Raw genomic sequence first — 15325 nt, 5'->3', positions numbered from 1 at the left:
TTGGGTACTTTCGACCGATCAAAAATATATATTATAAAAAAAAAAATGTGAAAGTAATATATTTTTTTATATTCTTTATACAATAGTTAATAATATTGTTAATAGAGATTTCAAAAAATTTCATTGTTTATATCTTTTTTTTATCTTAGCAAAAGTAGACAAAAAATTGTGTTTTATGTATGGGAGCCCCCCTTAAACAATTATTTTATTTTAATTTTATTATTAATTATTTAAGTACAAATATAATAAAAGATTTTGTAAAAATTTTAAGAGGATCCAATTTGAAGAGGATCGCATAAAAAAATTGAGGTGGAATAGTTTTCGGTACTCGTGCGCCGACTCGTGCTAGTCTAATAATTGTATCCGTACTTACAAGTTACAATTATTAGTAACGATATATAAGGTACTTACAAGTTTCGTCTAACCAAAACTTTGATAACAATTGCATATCTATTGTGTCTGGTTTTCCCACGATCGAGGTAATAATTGTTTTTTTAGATTATTGTAAAAACCTTTTGGAACACCTGCTAACCTATGAGATTTGGATTCCAGCGCGTACAGACTACAGTCACTAAACGAGAACAATAAGAATTAACCGATATTTTTATGATACTCGTTTTAAAAAAGCGGTCGTTAATTACCAATCATCATTATTTCACTTTGATCACCTTCAAGCGTCGTCCTTGCATTACCGAAACTCGTAAACAATATTTATAACATGTGATGAAACTTGTCGTCGATTCGTCTGTGTCGTGAGCGGCATTCATTATCATGCGGGTAATTGCCAGCGGCGCTATTTGTTTCACGTAAAAAAGTAGTTTAAACGCCGATAAATTACTACCGAAATTATTGGCGCGTAATTTGAGAACCTTCGAGAATTCGGAGATGAAATTTGAATTTGACAGATTCTTAGGTTGGACTGTGAGAGGTTCCGGACTTCCGGAATCCCTCAAAAGGCCCATTCACGGCAGGACTGCACGGCAGTCCTGCAGTGAATGGGCCCTTTTAGACTCTCTTTACTTTGTTCTAATAAGTACCATAGAGTCCATTTTCAGCGCTCTACATTTTATTCGCATTTCGTTTTCTAAATAAACATAGCCTCCATCATAGTAGGTACCTATATCTACTTAGCCTTAGGTTTTGGAATAGGTAGGTTCCTTATTTATTATTATTAATCTACTTATCAATAGCAAATTAATTATTAGGGAAACAGAAAAATAAAATGAAACTTATAAAATCACATTTCTTTTATTTACATTTTTTACAAATTTTCAGTAAAAAACTCTTATTCAGTTTGTAAAAATTACAAATATGGCAGTGTCAATAGGCAAATTTTCTACGAGGCGGATTTGTTAGGCAATGATTTCTTTCCTTTGAATAGTTTTTCGAATTTGTCGTCGGTCGTATAGCTCAGCTATGCCTTTAAGGAGCAAAGAAATCATTATCCTAAGTCGTACGAAAATCTGGTATTAAGTTAATCTAAAGTCCGTAATCTAGAGATCTTCAGCGGCAGAAGGGGTAGTTGGGGCACAGAGCGGGGTTCACTCCGGCGGGGTATTTCGTTGGGCCGTAGGGGCTGAAAAATAAAATAAGTTAATAAAAAAATAGAACAACGACCGTGGGACAATATTTTTATAATGTTCGATTTTCGAATTGCAGGCTCATATTCTCTTTGTTGCAGGCTGTCTATTCTTCAAGGCACACTTAGTATTTGAGACAGCATGTTTTCGAAACGACATTCGGGGTTTGAGAATCGGGCCCCACGGGTAAGATTTTTTTGTTCACAAGTCACAACCATCAGTAAATAACTATTAGCACCCGCTTCCAAATAGTTAACTTCGGTGTGATACATTTGCTATATTATTTACTTAATTTATAAATTATTTCTCTGCAGTGTGCACATAAAAAATACTAAGACCTCAAGACAACAAACAAAATATTATTATCAATTTCTTCGATGGTTTTGTCATAAGACCTTCTTCAACAACAGTCTTCGCCACTCACTCTGACATTGGCGGCTTACCAGGGAGCCATTTACAAAAAGAAGAAGATGAAGTATGGACTCACTCAGCGGGCGCGACGGGTAGGATGGAGGGGTTGTAGACCCACTCGGGGATAGGCTGGCCGTCGGGCGTGAACTTGGTCCAGGCGTTCTGGTCGCAGTAGGGGTAGTTGGGGCAGACGGCGGGGTGCAGGCCGGCGGGGTACTCCCGCGCGAGGGCCACCGCGGCCAGGACCAGCAGGCAGAACTGGGGAATAGATGATGTAAGTGAAGTGCATAGTGCATACTCTACTGCGTCCAAAGAATCCAACAGATGATCTAAGTAAAGAAGAAGATAGAGGCTTGGGCATATAGTATTGTTTTAATTAAGATAAATTAATTATGAATCTTAGACGCGTTTTGTACTTTCTTGGCCACGTGACCTGATCGAAAACTTCTTCAGACGCGTTATGTACTTACTTACTTTTTTGCGTACATGATCTGATCGAATTTTCGTAATACAGAGAGCATGAGAGTCGACTACCGCGCCGGCGCGGCTTAGGAGAGGAAGTTCTCCTCTTTTCGACGCACAGTTATAATAATGGAACAGCAAAAAATGGAAAGGGCGTAAGGGACAAAATGGTTTTTGTCGCGTAATTTAAAAACCATAAATACATTTCATACAAGCTATGGGCAAATTAAAGTGTATGATTCAACCAATTTATGTACAAATTTTGGAAGCTTAAATCACTCTCCTCTGTTGGCAAAATAGGTATGCCTTTCTTTAAAGAGGTCTTTTTGATTGATTATTCTGTGTTATAAAATTTGACCAATCGTGTTATGCTATGGGTAATGACAAAGACATGATGAATACTGATAATGAACTTTAATTTCTTCAAATTATCAAGGCGTCGCATTAAGTTCTTGATAATGTCTTATACAGACAGGACCATGTTATCATCTTTATATCTTAAGACTTTACACAATATCTTGCTAGTATCTCAGTATACCTCGTGGCCCATAGATCAAATAGCCATCAAACAGTCAAGGAACAAGATTTTGTGGCGGCATTACAATAAATTTAACTACAATAGGCATGCCCAGCCCACGCCGCGCGGCTCGCGATCGTTCGTCAAATTCTACGCGCAGGTTGTCATCGAGTGGTTAAGGTGGTTATAGTGGTTACATTGATTACATTGTACAACGCATATGATACAACGTTAATCGTTATAGTAGTTACATACATACAAAGTTTGGTGTATGGGTTAATAATAATAATAATAGCTCCCACACCGGTTTCGGTGACGGTGGCCGGTTTAATTGAAAACAGGCCAGCTACGCAGGAGTAATTTTATAGTGCCCAAGTGTGTGCGCGGTACACAAGAGCACTCTCTACTCCTTTACTCTCATAACCCAGTGGGACGGACGACCGACACGACTGGCGAGAGATCAGGCGCAGGACCGACTTTTTACATGTCCATCCGATGCATGGATCATCTTACTTGTCAGACAATTAGGTGATCAGCCTGCATTGTCCTAACCAAACTTGGAAAAAACATGTTTCGAACGCGGGAATCGAACCCACGACCTCACGAGTCAAGAGCCGCGCTCTATACCACTAGACCACGGAGGCGTTATAAATGTGTATGGGTTATTGTTATAATGAAAAGTGACAACCTTTTTTCCTAGAAATCGAGAGGAACAGTCTAAGCATACAGTCTGTTTCAGACGATTTACGGCACATTGGTCCGGTGAACAGCGCTTTTCGTGGCTGTGCAAGCCGAAACATACGAGGTAGAAAGCAACAAAATATGAGCCGACCGCCGAGTCGCGTTTTAATGCTTGCCCAAGTATTTGAGAAATTGTTAAGTGCGAATTCAAATTAGTCAAGTTAGAGGGTATATAGGTACGTCTTGTGAGGTAGTCGACGACGACGACGAGTTTGTTGACCTCTGTGACTCAGTTGGTGAGCGAGTTGGTAGCTCAAGCCGAGGGTCTTGGACTCTTGGATGTGTATTAAATATATGTATAATATGATAAAAATCTTAAATGTATGAATAGTTTAAAAAAATATCCACAGCCGAATATATAACCTCCTCGTTTTTTGGAAGTCGGTTTGAAAGTATTAAATATATTCCGTTGTCTGGTACCCGTAGCACAAGTGCTTTCGGTACCCACCACGGGGCCAGAGTCCAGACAGACGTGGTGTGAAGCGTCCATAGATATTAATATTATCATTAAATAGCCAAAAAAAATCTACAATAATTATTATATTATTATCTAGTAGAAAAAATCACGAGAAAATTCGAGATATTCTGCAGTTTTAGATATTGTCATGCTTTTTTCAAGTTTAACTCTATCAAGTTAACGACATTGAATAAATTATTGTTATGGTTCAAATGCGTGTATAACAATATCAAGCTTGTTAATTTAATTACTAGAAAGTTTAATCAAAACAATAAATTACTCAATATCTTTGAATGAAAATCGATGGTGATGAAATTTTGGTAGAGTTTTAGAATAGAGTTCCTAATCGCAATGTTTTTTATTGTAAAGTTAAAAATTAAAACAGTGACATATTTTAGTATTTTTTAATTTTTAAATAAGACTTTACTTTTCAAATTAAATAATTAAAAATATTTAATATTAAATTCCTAAGGTCAATATTTAAATTAACAGTAGGTATTCAGTCGCCATATATATAATTACATAATATTATCTACTGTTTCTCTTGCCGCTATAATATTATAGCTATACTGAGCACTACCTATCATTGGATTTACTTTTATGGTTCCGTACCCAAAGCGTAAAAACCCTATTACTAAGACTTCGTTGTCTGTCCGTTTGTCTGTCTGTCTGTCGCCAGGCTGTATCTCAAGAACCGCTACAGCTAGACTGAAATTTTCACAGATTATGTATATCTGTTGCCGCTATAACAACAAATACTAAAAACAAAATAATATTAATATTTAAGGTGGGCTGCCATACAACAAACGTGATTTTTTTGCCTTTTTTGCTCGATGTTAATAATGGCAACAGGTAGGCACTTTAAATTTTCACAGAGGCCTGAAATATATGTGTACTTTGATAATTAATAATAATATTTAAATAAAATAAAAATTTAAGGGGGGCTCCCATACAAAAAAATTTGCTCTATAACGGTACGGAACCCTTCGTGCGCGAGATTTTATTTAAGTTTATTGTTGTTTGATACACAATATAACTGTTCTGAATACCTATATCAAAAGCAGTATGTCTTGGATAATAATAAATCATATTAGTCACAATATTATCATAATCATAGTAAAATCTGCCCACGCGATAACACAAGTATTTATGAATAAAACATTATTATGAGCTTATAAATACATTATGACTTACATACAGATTGAGACGATAATTTGACCATAATATACATATTAATATATTACCTATATAATATTCCGTTTTTATTAATTTTATTCTAAACGTAAACAAAACTCAGTATGAACGGTACAGTTTACTATTAATCAAAATGTCAATATTAAAATTTTTGTTTACATTTAGACTAAAATGAATTAGAACAGAGTAAGTATAGATTATACAGATAATACATAACTAAGATTATAGTGTGTCTGTCTGTGCGTCTGTCTGTTACCTCTTCACGCTTAAATCGCTGAGCCGATTTTGTTGAAATTTAGTATGCAGATACTTGACGTCCCGGAAAATAGCAATAGCTATGCCCACACTGTGCCTTTTTTTCAAGGGCATGCGTTATAGCGCAGTCAACAGCGCACGTGAGGCATGTCCGCGACGCATGCCCTCTGACCGTATCCAAAAATTCAAAAATGACAATAGTGGCGTTGCGTTCCTTGACGCATTCAATAATTGAATGCGCCAATATTAAAGTTGATGACGAAAATTGAAGATGAAAGTGCACAGTGTGGATAGTTTTATTGTGGAAAAATCGGTCGGCGTCAAACTCTCTCGTTCAAAACAGTCTCGTTTAAAATATCTCAGAAAGCTCATAGCTTTTAACTTTTAAGTTTGAACTAAGAAAGTAGTAGAAAAACGCATTTGAATCTCGATAGAAACTTTACATAATATATAACTCGCGGCTTGCTTACGTGTCAGTCCAAAAATTTTACGGATAAGAAGATAACTCTCTTGTGACTTGCGGACAAACTTGGGCACTACACTCCTGCGTAGCTGACTGGTTTGTGAGATCAGCTAGCAACTATTATATCTTAACTGCTATCTATTCCTGAGCTCTACATAACCACCTTGCATTTCCTGATCACCCACCCTAATGCCTAGGCCAGCCTGCCTAGCATACGCCAACGAGATATCTCACTCTTCATGTTTTTTCGATATTTAATGGTTTGTCTCTTCATCTCTATTGACCCTAGCATGACAATCATTTTTTCTCGCGTAGATCTATCATCAAAATAACACATTTTTATATAGTTTTGTCGAGATAATGTCGAGATTTTGACATTATGAGACGAGTAATTACCTCGAGAGTGAGATATCTCGTTGGCGTATGCTAGGCAGGCAGGGATGGATCAAGAACCAATTATCACGCGTGCTACCAGTGGCACGATACATAACATTTGGAGCACGCTACTGGTCACAAAACTAGTTTCGAAATTATTTTACCAATAATAAAGACTATAGATCTACCTCTGCATAGTGGGCACCGAATTAGAGAAATTTTGAAATCATCGGATTACAAAAAATATTGAATGGCACGTTTATGACATTTTCAGAAAAAAGGGCACGGTGATATCTAGGTTCGCCATCCCTGGCCTAGGTGATAGCGCGGTAGACCTAAGAGTCGTAAATATTTAGCCACTTATTCCAGTGCATAACAAGTGGGCTAAATCCCTACTTCGATCATCTATCAGTCTAGGCTTAGCAGAAAAAAAAAATTACAGCTACCTACACGCATTCCAAAAGACAAAGCCTAAAAAATACGTTCTTTAATGTTACGAACACGTAGCATAACGGCTAGTCAAGGCTTAACACTTTTGGACTCTACATAAATAACAATCACTTCGAATCTTCGATCGTTGCTTGGCCTCACGGCTCTCCTGTATAGTCTCTACATTATATACAAGCGACGCGACGGCATGAATGGGCCAGCTCAAGAGTATGGCCTCATAGAAAACCGGCGAGAAAAACGCTTGTAATCTTAACTGTAACTCTATATTTTCCATAAATGTGAGAGAACTATCCATTACGACGAATGGGTCGGCTAAATGATACCACGGCCACACAGAAGCACTGGTGAAACAATGACCTAGGTAACGCGCGATCTAAGGGACACAGGGATTTTAAGAACCATGGAAACACTAGAAGAGTGACTAGCGAAATGCCTTTGTTTTTGTCTAGTGTCTGATTGTTTTCTGATTTATTAAAAAAACACTAATAAAACACACTTTTCTTGCACTTTTTCCACTTGTGTGTTGTATTAGTGTTCAATATGAATTTCCACCAAGAACCGACAGTACAATCAATTACATTTATTTAAAAAAAATCGTCCAAATCCATATTGGAGCGAGATCTGAGTGAAAAGGCTTTGGGCTTTTCCTAGCAGTGAATAACACAGGCTACTAAAACTTTACATGTCACCCCCTACCACCCCACCCTACACAGTACTTACCAGTTTGGCGTACATGTTGTATATCCTCTCGACAATGTGAGACTGACAACAGTTGCTGGCGGTGCTGGCCTTATATACTACCGATGCCGCCTTGCCGCTCTTCCTTTGCTCCTGATCTTGGCACTTGGCTTAACAATTAATGACATATTTGATTCCATTTCCAATGTCAATGATTAAAAAATAGCTAGTGACTCTTCACTATACCTTTAGCTACCTCATCCCTAACTGGACATAATATTATGTTCACTTATAAGTGGCTTTTGGGGTGTCATAGTTTTTTATAAAGCTTTCTCATAGAAAAAAATGGTCTTAAGAAGCGATTTGTAGTGTATAATTTTCTTAAATATATAGTTATATATTTGACGACCTCTGTGGCTCAGTTGGTGGCGCGTTGGTGGCGCAAGCCGGGGGTTGCGGGTTCAAATCTCGCCGACGGAACAAATTTTCAATGTTCCTGTGTCTTGGATATGCATTAAATATATGTATGATATAATAAAAATTTATAATATAAAAGTATTAAATATTATATTTCCGTTGTCTGGTACCCCGTACCCGTAACACAAGTCCTTCAGGTACTTACCACGGGGCCAGACTGACGTGGTGTGAAGCGTCCATAGATATTAATATAATATTATAGCTAGTATTGGAATACATCATACTCATTAGAAATGTTGGATACTGCAAACTTTTTAAGCGGTCGATTACAATGAAGTGTGCATTTTATGTTCAGTAAAATTTGTTCTTAAAATATTATCAACTTTGTGTAACATTTAATATCGTTTACTAATAGCCATAGAATCCTAAATACCGAGAAACATCATAGCTGTATTGTAATAGTGTTACGATATACTTTTTTAATTGTTAAAGTTCTCAAACGTTTATAAGTAGGTAATGAACATTCAAGTTTACTAACTTGTTAATGTAGTTGAATGTGTTAACTGCGGTCATAATTGATAGTAAAATTATTGCATAACTAGTATTTAATAAACTGAGAAATATTAACTTTGAATATCAATAAAATATTTTATAATATGAAATTCAAAGAAAATTTCCATCACCTGTCTCCAAAATATAATATTATTCCTTATGAATCTAAACTCACTTTTGAATCGTGCTTAACTCTAGTCTCTACAATCTACATCCCTACTTAATCTTAATATATATAAAATTCTCGTGTCACAATGTTAGTTACCGTACTCCTCCGAAACGGCTTTATTGATTTTTACCAAATTTTATATGCATATTCAGTAAGGTCTGAGAATCGGCTCCTGGCTACTTTTTAAATTGATAAGTGCATTTGTTGAATAAATAATAGTAAACGATTACAACTCGAGACTGACGGCGACCATTGTTTGTGCGACGGGATAGCGATGGACGTTGCCCTGGTAACATACTTATTTTGTCACTTCAATAAAATAATATGGGCGAAATACTTTATATGGCAAAACAACGTATGCCGGGACAGCTAGTATTATTATAAATGTGAAAGTGTGTCTGTCTGTTACTTCACGCCCAAACCACTGAACCAATATTTCTGAAATTCGGTTTGAAGATACTTTGAGTTCCAGGAAAGGATATAGGATACTTTTTGTCCGGGAAAAAATTATGGTTTATCTAGTTATTTTATAAAGATTTGTTAAAGTTTAACGGTTTAATCGTGAAAAAGTAACATATTATTTATTTCGGCAATTGCAATATTGACAGCTTGGATCTTCTTGATATCTATCTAGTACAAAAAACATAATTACCATACAATTAATAGTTTTAAGTTTTTAAGCTTATTTTTATGTAAAGATTACGCGATGCAATTTATTGAGTCCTGCTCGCTGTAAATTAAATAAAGGATGTAAAGGAGTTATATTTGTTATCAAATTACAGTCGTTAGCCTCAAACTCGTTCCTGGCCGGGCCTTCCTTAATGCTATATTTAATTCCATCCCGATTTTTAGTGTATTTTTTGGCACAAACACTGCTAATCAGGTTGGACTGTGTTGCCAACCACGAAAAACTCATAGAATAATATTTTAATCCGAGGGACATGCTGAGCTGTATTGAGAACCGCTACAAAACTATTTGATGAAAGGTAGGACATTTCCAATGTCTATGGGCTATGTTATTTAATTTGATTAATGCGATTATTTTTATTTTTATCTAGATGACCCGGTGAACTTAATCTTATCACACTTGTGGTAGCCGGTAGGCATCAGGTAGACATTCTGAAAAAAATTGATTCAAATTTACTCAGAAATAAAACATTTTTTATTTTTATTTTATTTTATTTCCAAGATTTCTCGCAATATAAACTTTCCCTGAACATCTCAAGACTAAAATCAGTCAAATCGGTTTAGCAGTTGTCGAGTTTAAGCACATCTAACAAAATTTATAATTAGTTTTTATTCATTTAAACGAAGAAGAGAAAATTGAACACACTTGGATCAACAATTTTTATTAATAGTTACCTACGGACGAGTGGCGATTATTTAAGACAAAAGCTCTAGCTCTCTAAGGGTGAAGCCAAATGAGCGTAATTTGTGAGTTGTAAGTCGCAGAATTTCGGCTAGCAGAAATTCTGCTGCATTCAATTTCATACAAAAGTCCTGTTTGATTCACACGAGCGTAAATTTGTGAGTCATAGTTTGTATGAAAAGATATTAATTACGCGGCAGAAATTCTGCGACTCACGACTCACAAAATTACGCTCGTTTGGCTTCACCCTAAAGAATTAAAATAAATATCTTCAAAGTGTAAGAGTCTAGCTAACAAAATAGAAATAGAGTTCCAAATACCTTCCCTCTGCTACAGCCTACATTCCTGCTCTTTTTCTCTCTGCTTTCGTTTCCTAGCTTTGCATCACTCAGTGCTGTCGTGCTACGTCCATTACCAATGTACATAATACGTTATATGCATCTTCTTCCTCTGGACTATAGAAGCATCTAGAAGTCCAGGACAGTGCTAACCTTACTTGCGGACAAAAATGTCAATAAATGAACTTCCTTATAATGTAAGTATTATAGTAAATATTCAATAATGTAAGTGTAATAAAAATTGCCCAAGAGCTAGTCGGATGTAGCGACGTATAGAGTTCCGTATAGAGACAATAAATATCACAAAGCATATTATCGATATTAATTGTTGAATTTGATATTATTACTGCCCATAGGTCGTGAACATGGAACTGCAGACTTGGCTGGTGATCCTAGTGACATCACGAACTTTCAGCTCGCTTCGAATATTATTTTCGTAATAGAGTATTTAGAATAGATATTTGCGTATACCGTATAACTTTCCGGAAAATGTTGAAGAAAAAATACCTACAAAATTTAAATATTATTACTATGTTCATGCAGAATTATACTTTGTGCATAAATAAAGCAAAACGAAAAACAATTAACTGTGGAACTTTAAATATAAATAAACTAGAGCAATATCCTCGCTACCGTACAAAATAAATTAGCAATTACCGTTGTCACAGGATGTAGAGAAAAACCTAATGTGGCGTACACAGATAAACGCCGAATGTCACGGCCATCTTACGTTCAGCACATTCCGAACACGGAACACCTGATCTTCGCAGTAGAAAGTAGTTTTACCCTTGCGTATGAAAAAAGTATCTTTACTTTTTTTTTCGTTGGGGGAATGCGTTTACGCATCCCCGGGGCCTGGGGAGGACCACCGAGGTATGTGGGACTCCCCGGGGCGGACGGAAGACGCACCCGAGACTACCCACTAAAACCCCAACGGTGCTCCTGCTCCTGAAGGTGGGACTACGGGAAATGCATGATACACGACCGCAGCAAAGTACCTTTACCTACCTCGTTAAAAGGATGAGAGCTCTATACTTATAGCGCTATGGTTCCTTTAAGTATCCGTACTGATTTTATAAATGGCAAAGAGTGACTATTCGTTCATTGTTACCTCCTAACGATTTAGACCAATTAATTAATTGTTATTTCCATATACATAATATGGAAAAACATTAGAATCCCGACTCCCGAATAAATTCCAACATAGAATATATTATATAGTTTTAGCCCGGAAAAATTTACGCTTTCTAGTCATGTAGTAACGTCACAGTTTAGTTGCTAATAATATGCCAATATATTATCTATATATACAAAACTCAAAGGTGATTGACTGACATGGTGATCTATCAACGCACAGCCCAAACCACTGGACGGATCAGGCTGAAATTTGGCATGCAGGTAGATATTACGACGTAGGCATCCGCTAAGAAAGGATTTTGATCAATTCTACCTCCAAGGGGTTAAAAAAGGGGATGAAAGTTTTTATATAATAATACTTCTTAACGCGAGCGAAGTCGCGGGCAAAAGCTCGTATAATAATATACCTGCACCCTAGATAATAAAAATATGCCAATATTAAGTAACCTTTGTTAAAAGAGATAAAAACTAAAGGAGACAGCGGAAAATGCATAACTTAGATGTAAGCTCAGCAAAATAGCGGAAGGCTCGATGTCTTGTGCATTTTACTCCTATTTAAAATAATCATAACCCAAAAACTAACTTTACTGATTTTGTGTTAAGTAATAATAGACGCTGACTGATAAACCTACTGCACTACTTTTGCTAAACCTTTAGTAATCTGTGCTTTGCTGTATTATCTATTCTGTGGCTTTGCTTTTATTATCATAGCTCAGGATCAATAAACAGGTCTATAGCTCAGGTGGTCGCGAAAGGGCTCGATAAGAAAGTTATGCCTAGGTTGCCTAATGATAGCTATAAATTCCAAGCTAGACATCTAGAATACGTAACCAACCGCGACGAAAGTGCACGCGATGGTCAAGGCGAATACATTCAGACTTATTTTGCTTGTGTATGTCTATAATTATGACCGTTATGTGGTTAAAATATGGGTGATACCAGGCGTAATAAAAGTGAAAACTATTCAGATATATTTTCGTTTTAATTATCTATGATATTGACTCTTATGTGCTTAAAATAAGGGTGATATCAGGTGTAATATAAGTGTGAACAGCAATAACACCGTGTGGTAACTCTGTATGTCGGTCAAGTGTGGTATCGTATTGCTTTAGATTGTCACACAATAATTGGTTTTAATTAACAATAGATATTAGATAGCAAAACAAAGTGAAGGTTTTTTACTTTTGCTGGAATATTCTAATTTTCTGAGAGCCCGGTATCGTGATTTATCAATTTTAATGGCGCTTTTAGCCTAGGTGGAAACTACAATTGAAAGTAAGAATTCCCACCATACATTCAACATTCTAATAGGGATAAACCGAAATTTTCCAGTGCTGACTTGTTGAGCGGGCTGATAATGATGAACTATAGCTAAGAACACTCTTGATCACGTCAGCTTTTAAACATTACTATTTTTAACAAAAAATTAAAACCGACTTCCAAGGTAAAAACAATAATAATTTGAACAAAAAGTATTAAATAACTCTAACTCTATATTAGTGCCTTTTTCAGAAGTCGTCTAAATCTCAACTACTTCTGTACATACTACAGTCTTCATTATTATCTACAAGCTAATTTTATCGTGAGTTCAATCAATGTCAGAATATCTGAAGCTTTTGGGACTGGTATCGACTTCAAAGTAATGAAGAATGTAGTATGTACAGAAATAGTTGAGATTTAGACGAATTCTGAAAAAGGCACTAATATTTGTTATTCATATTATTATTGTTTTTACCTTGGAAGTCGGTTTTAATTTTTTGTTAAAAATAATAATTTCACTCTTTTTAGTTATCTACAAGATAAGGATTTATGCTTAAATAACCACTACAAATGTTAAATATTCACATTATGTTACTGTAAGCGAAATTGTGGTAAATGCTTGCAGCTATCTAAGCGATGCTGCTATTTTAAAATTTTTATCTTTAAAGGTTTAGGAGTTCTGTTCAGTTTCTTTGGACCAAGAGACACCTTCGTATGAACTTTTTCTTATTCGTAACATATGTTTAAGTTACTAGAAACAACATTTTAACCACTATAAGTCTTTTGATAAATTTCGAGGATTTCCCTCGATTGCTCATAGATCCCATCATCAGCTCACCACTTTCGTAATTATTATACTTTTAGGTAGGGAAACCTTAATTAATATAAAAAAAATCAACACCAATTCTATAAATCTAATTTAACACTTTAAATAAAAATTAAATAACAAAACTAAATCACTAAATTGCTAACAAACTAATTAATTACAAAATTAAACAAAAGAAAATAACAAAACTAATAATTAATTACAAAATAACGGACACAAGCAATGGCACGTCTATCTCGCACGAATTCTCAAGGGAAAAAGAGAACGAGTCACGTGGCGAGGCAGTTTTTATACACTCTGAGAGGTAGGGGGGTGGCTAGGTGAATCAGCTTCTGGTGTTGCCGCTAACACGGCCTCTCCTGACAGTCTGACGTCCTCGTCAGGCTTCGATGATGGACCGGGTTGTTCTTGAGTAGGATCGGACTGAGCAGTTACGGCATCTGCTGAGACGTCATCATTCTCCTCTCCTGGAATTACATAAAAATAGCTCTAATACAGTTGTAACAACATCAAAAACTGGTCCGATTTTTATAAATGAGTAACAAGCAAAAATGGTACCGAAGTGCGCATTATATAGTCAACTACATTATTTAGCTAGCTAGCTTTCAGGCATAGGCTCCACTATTAAGCATACCCGTCAGAACTGCCGTCAATAATCATATTGCTCGGACTTCACGTCAAGGCATAGGCTCCACTATTAAGCGTACCTCCGACGGCTGTTCTGGCATAGGCTCCACTATTAAGCGTACCAAACAGACTTGTAAACTCACCCTCAAAGAATGCTGCGCAGGTCTCCGGGGTCCACTCTCCTCTCCAGGGCACCAGGTACTGCGCGGCCGCATAAGTAACCTTGCCGTATGCTCCGCTGACCAGCTTCAGCTCGTAGCGCCCATGATCGAGCACTCGGGTAATTCGGTAAGGTCCACGCATTCCTGGATCCAACTTGCCCTGTGACTGGGAGTACTTGATCACAAATACGAGATCATTCAATATATAGATGCGGGGAGGCTCACGATCTTCGTTCACCCGTCGATCTTGTTCGGCTTGATTTCGTGTCAACCGTTCGGTCGTCCTCTGTCTTCGTAATTCGCGTAATGACTCACGATTGTCAGTAGAATTTTCTAAAGCCACATCGCGTATTAACGAGCGGACTACCGGTAATGCATTTTCGGACCCGATCAACAAGTTTAAGGGAGAATACTGCGTTGTCTTTTGTTTTGTGATATTTAAAATTAATTGCAGTCGCCACAACTCCTCAGCCCATTCACTTTTCTTTTGATTTGACTCGATACGAAGCATATTGAGAATCGTGCGGATATAGCGTTCGGCCTGGCCATTAGCTTGATGCATCTCAGGAGTGATGTGATGCACTCGGCATCCTAACTCATTAAGAAAAGATAAAAAACTCGAAGCCTCAAACATTCTACCTCTATCACAAATTAAAGTGTTGGGAGTACCGAACAAGGAAATAATTAATTGCATGGCTCGCTTCAGCTCAGTTAAATCTTGTCGGTGAATAGGAATTAAGTGACAAAATTTGGAAAAAGAATCAACTGCAACTAATATGTGCTTAAAACCTTGTGATTCTGGTAACGGTCCCAAAACGTCAAGGTGTAGAGTGTCAAATGGAATATTAGGCTTGGCCCATGAAGTAATTGGCTGTAATGAGGATCG

The 15325-nt window shown here is 36.6% G+C and overlaps 2 protein-coding genes across 2 annotated transcripts; both read right to left on the bottom strand.

Annotated features, from left to right (window-relative positions):
* Positions 1-1232: 1232 nt before the first annotated feature.
* LOC121738998 (cuticle protein 1) lies at positions 1233-7666 on the bottom strand. The gene is made up of 3 exons (XM_042131306.1): positions 7626-7666; positions 2068-2249; positions 1233-1576 (listed from the first exon to the last, which is right to left on the bottom strand). Exons 1-3 carry the CDS (start codon positions 7638-7640, stop codon positions 1504-1506), a joined length of 270 nt encoding a protein of 89 aa, XP_041987240.1. The 5' UTR covers positions 7641-7666; the 3' UTR covers positions 1233-1503.
* A 6221-nt stretch (positions 7667-13887) lies between these two features.
* Positions 13888-14635, bottom strand: LOC121739576. The gene is made up of 2 exons (XM_042132066.1): positions 14422-14635; positions 13888-14118 (listed from the first exon to the last, which is right to left on the bottom strand). The coding sequence occupies exons 1-2, from the start codon at positions 14579-14581 to the stop codon at positions 13940-13942; spliced, it is 339 nt and encodes a 112-aa protein (XP_041988000.1). The 5' UTR covers positions 14582-14635; the 3' UTR covers positions 13888-13939.
* Between the last annotated feature and the right edge of the window lie 690 nt (positions 14636-15325).

The sequence above is a fragment of the Aricia agestis genome, chromosome 2, assembly GCF_905147365.1.
Source record: "Aricia agestis chromosome 2, ilAriAges1.1, whole genome shotgun sequence".
Classification (NCBI taxonomy): Eukaryota; Metazoa; Arthropoda; class Insecta; order Lepidoptera; family Lycaenidae; genus Aricia; species Aricia agestis.
Note: the sequence above shows the minus strand (reverse complement) of the source record. Positions and strands in the feature narration are given on the sequence as shown.

What these genes read in the sequence shown, in the direction of transcription:
- LOC121738998 (XM_042131306.1), bottom strand. An exon ending in CTACCCGTCGCGCCCGCTGA is followed by an intron (nt 1,577 to 2,067) that starts GTGAGTCCATAC and finishes TTTATTTTTCAG; the next exon opens with CCCCTACGGCCCAACGAAAT.
- LOC121739576 (XM_042132066.1), bottom strand. Translation starts at nt 14,581, where the DNA reads ATGCGTGGACCTTACCGAATTACCCGAGTGCTCGATCATGGGCGCTAC. An exon ending in CTGCGCAGCATTCTTTGAGG is followed by an intron (nt 14,119 to 14,421) that starts GTGAGTTTACAA and finishes ATGTAATTCCAG; the next exon opens with GAGAGGAGAATGATGACGTC.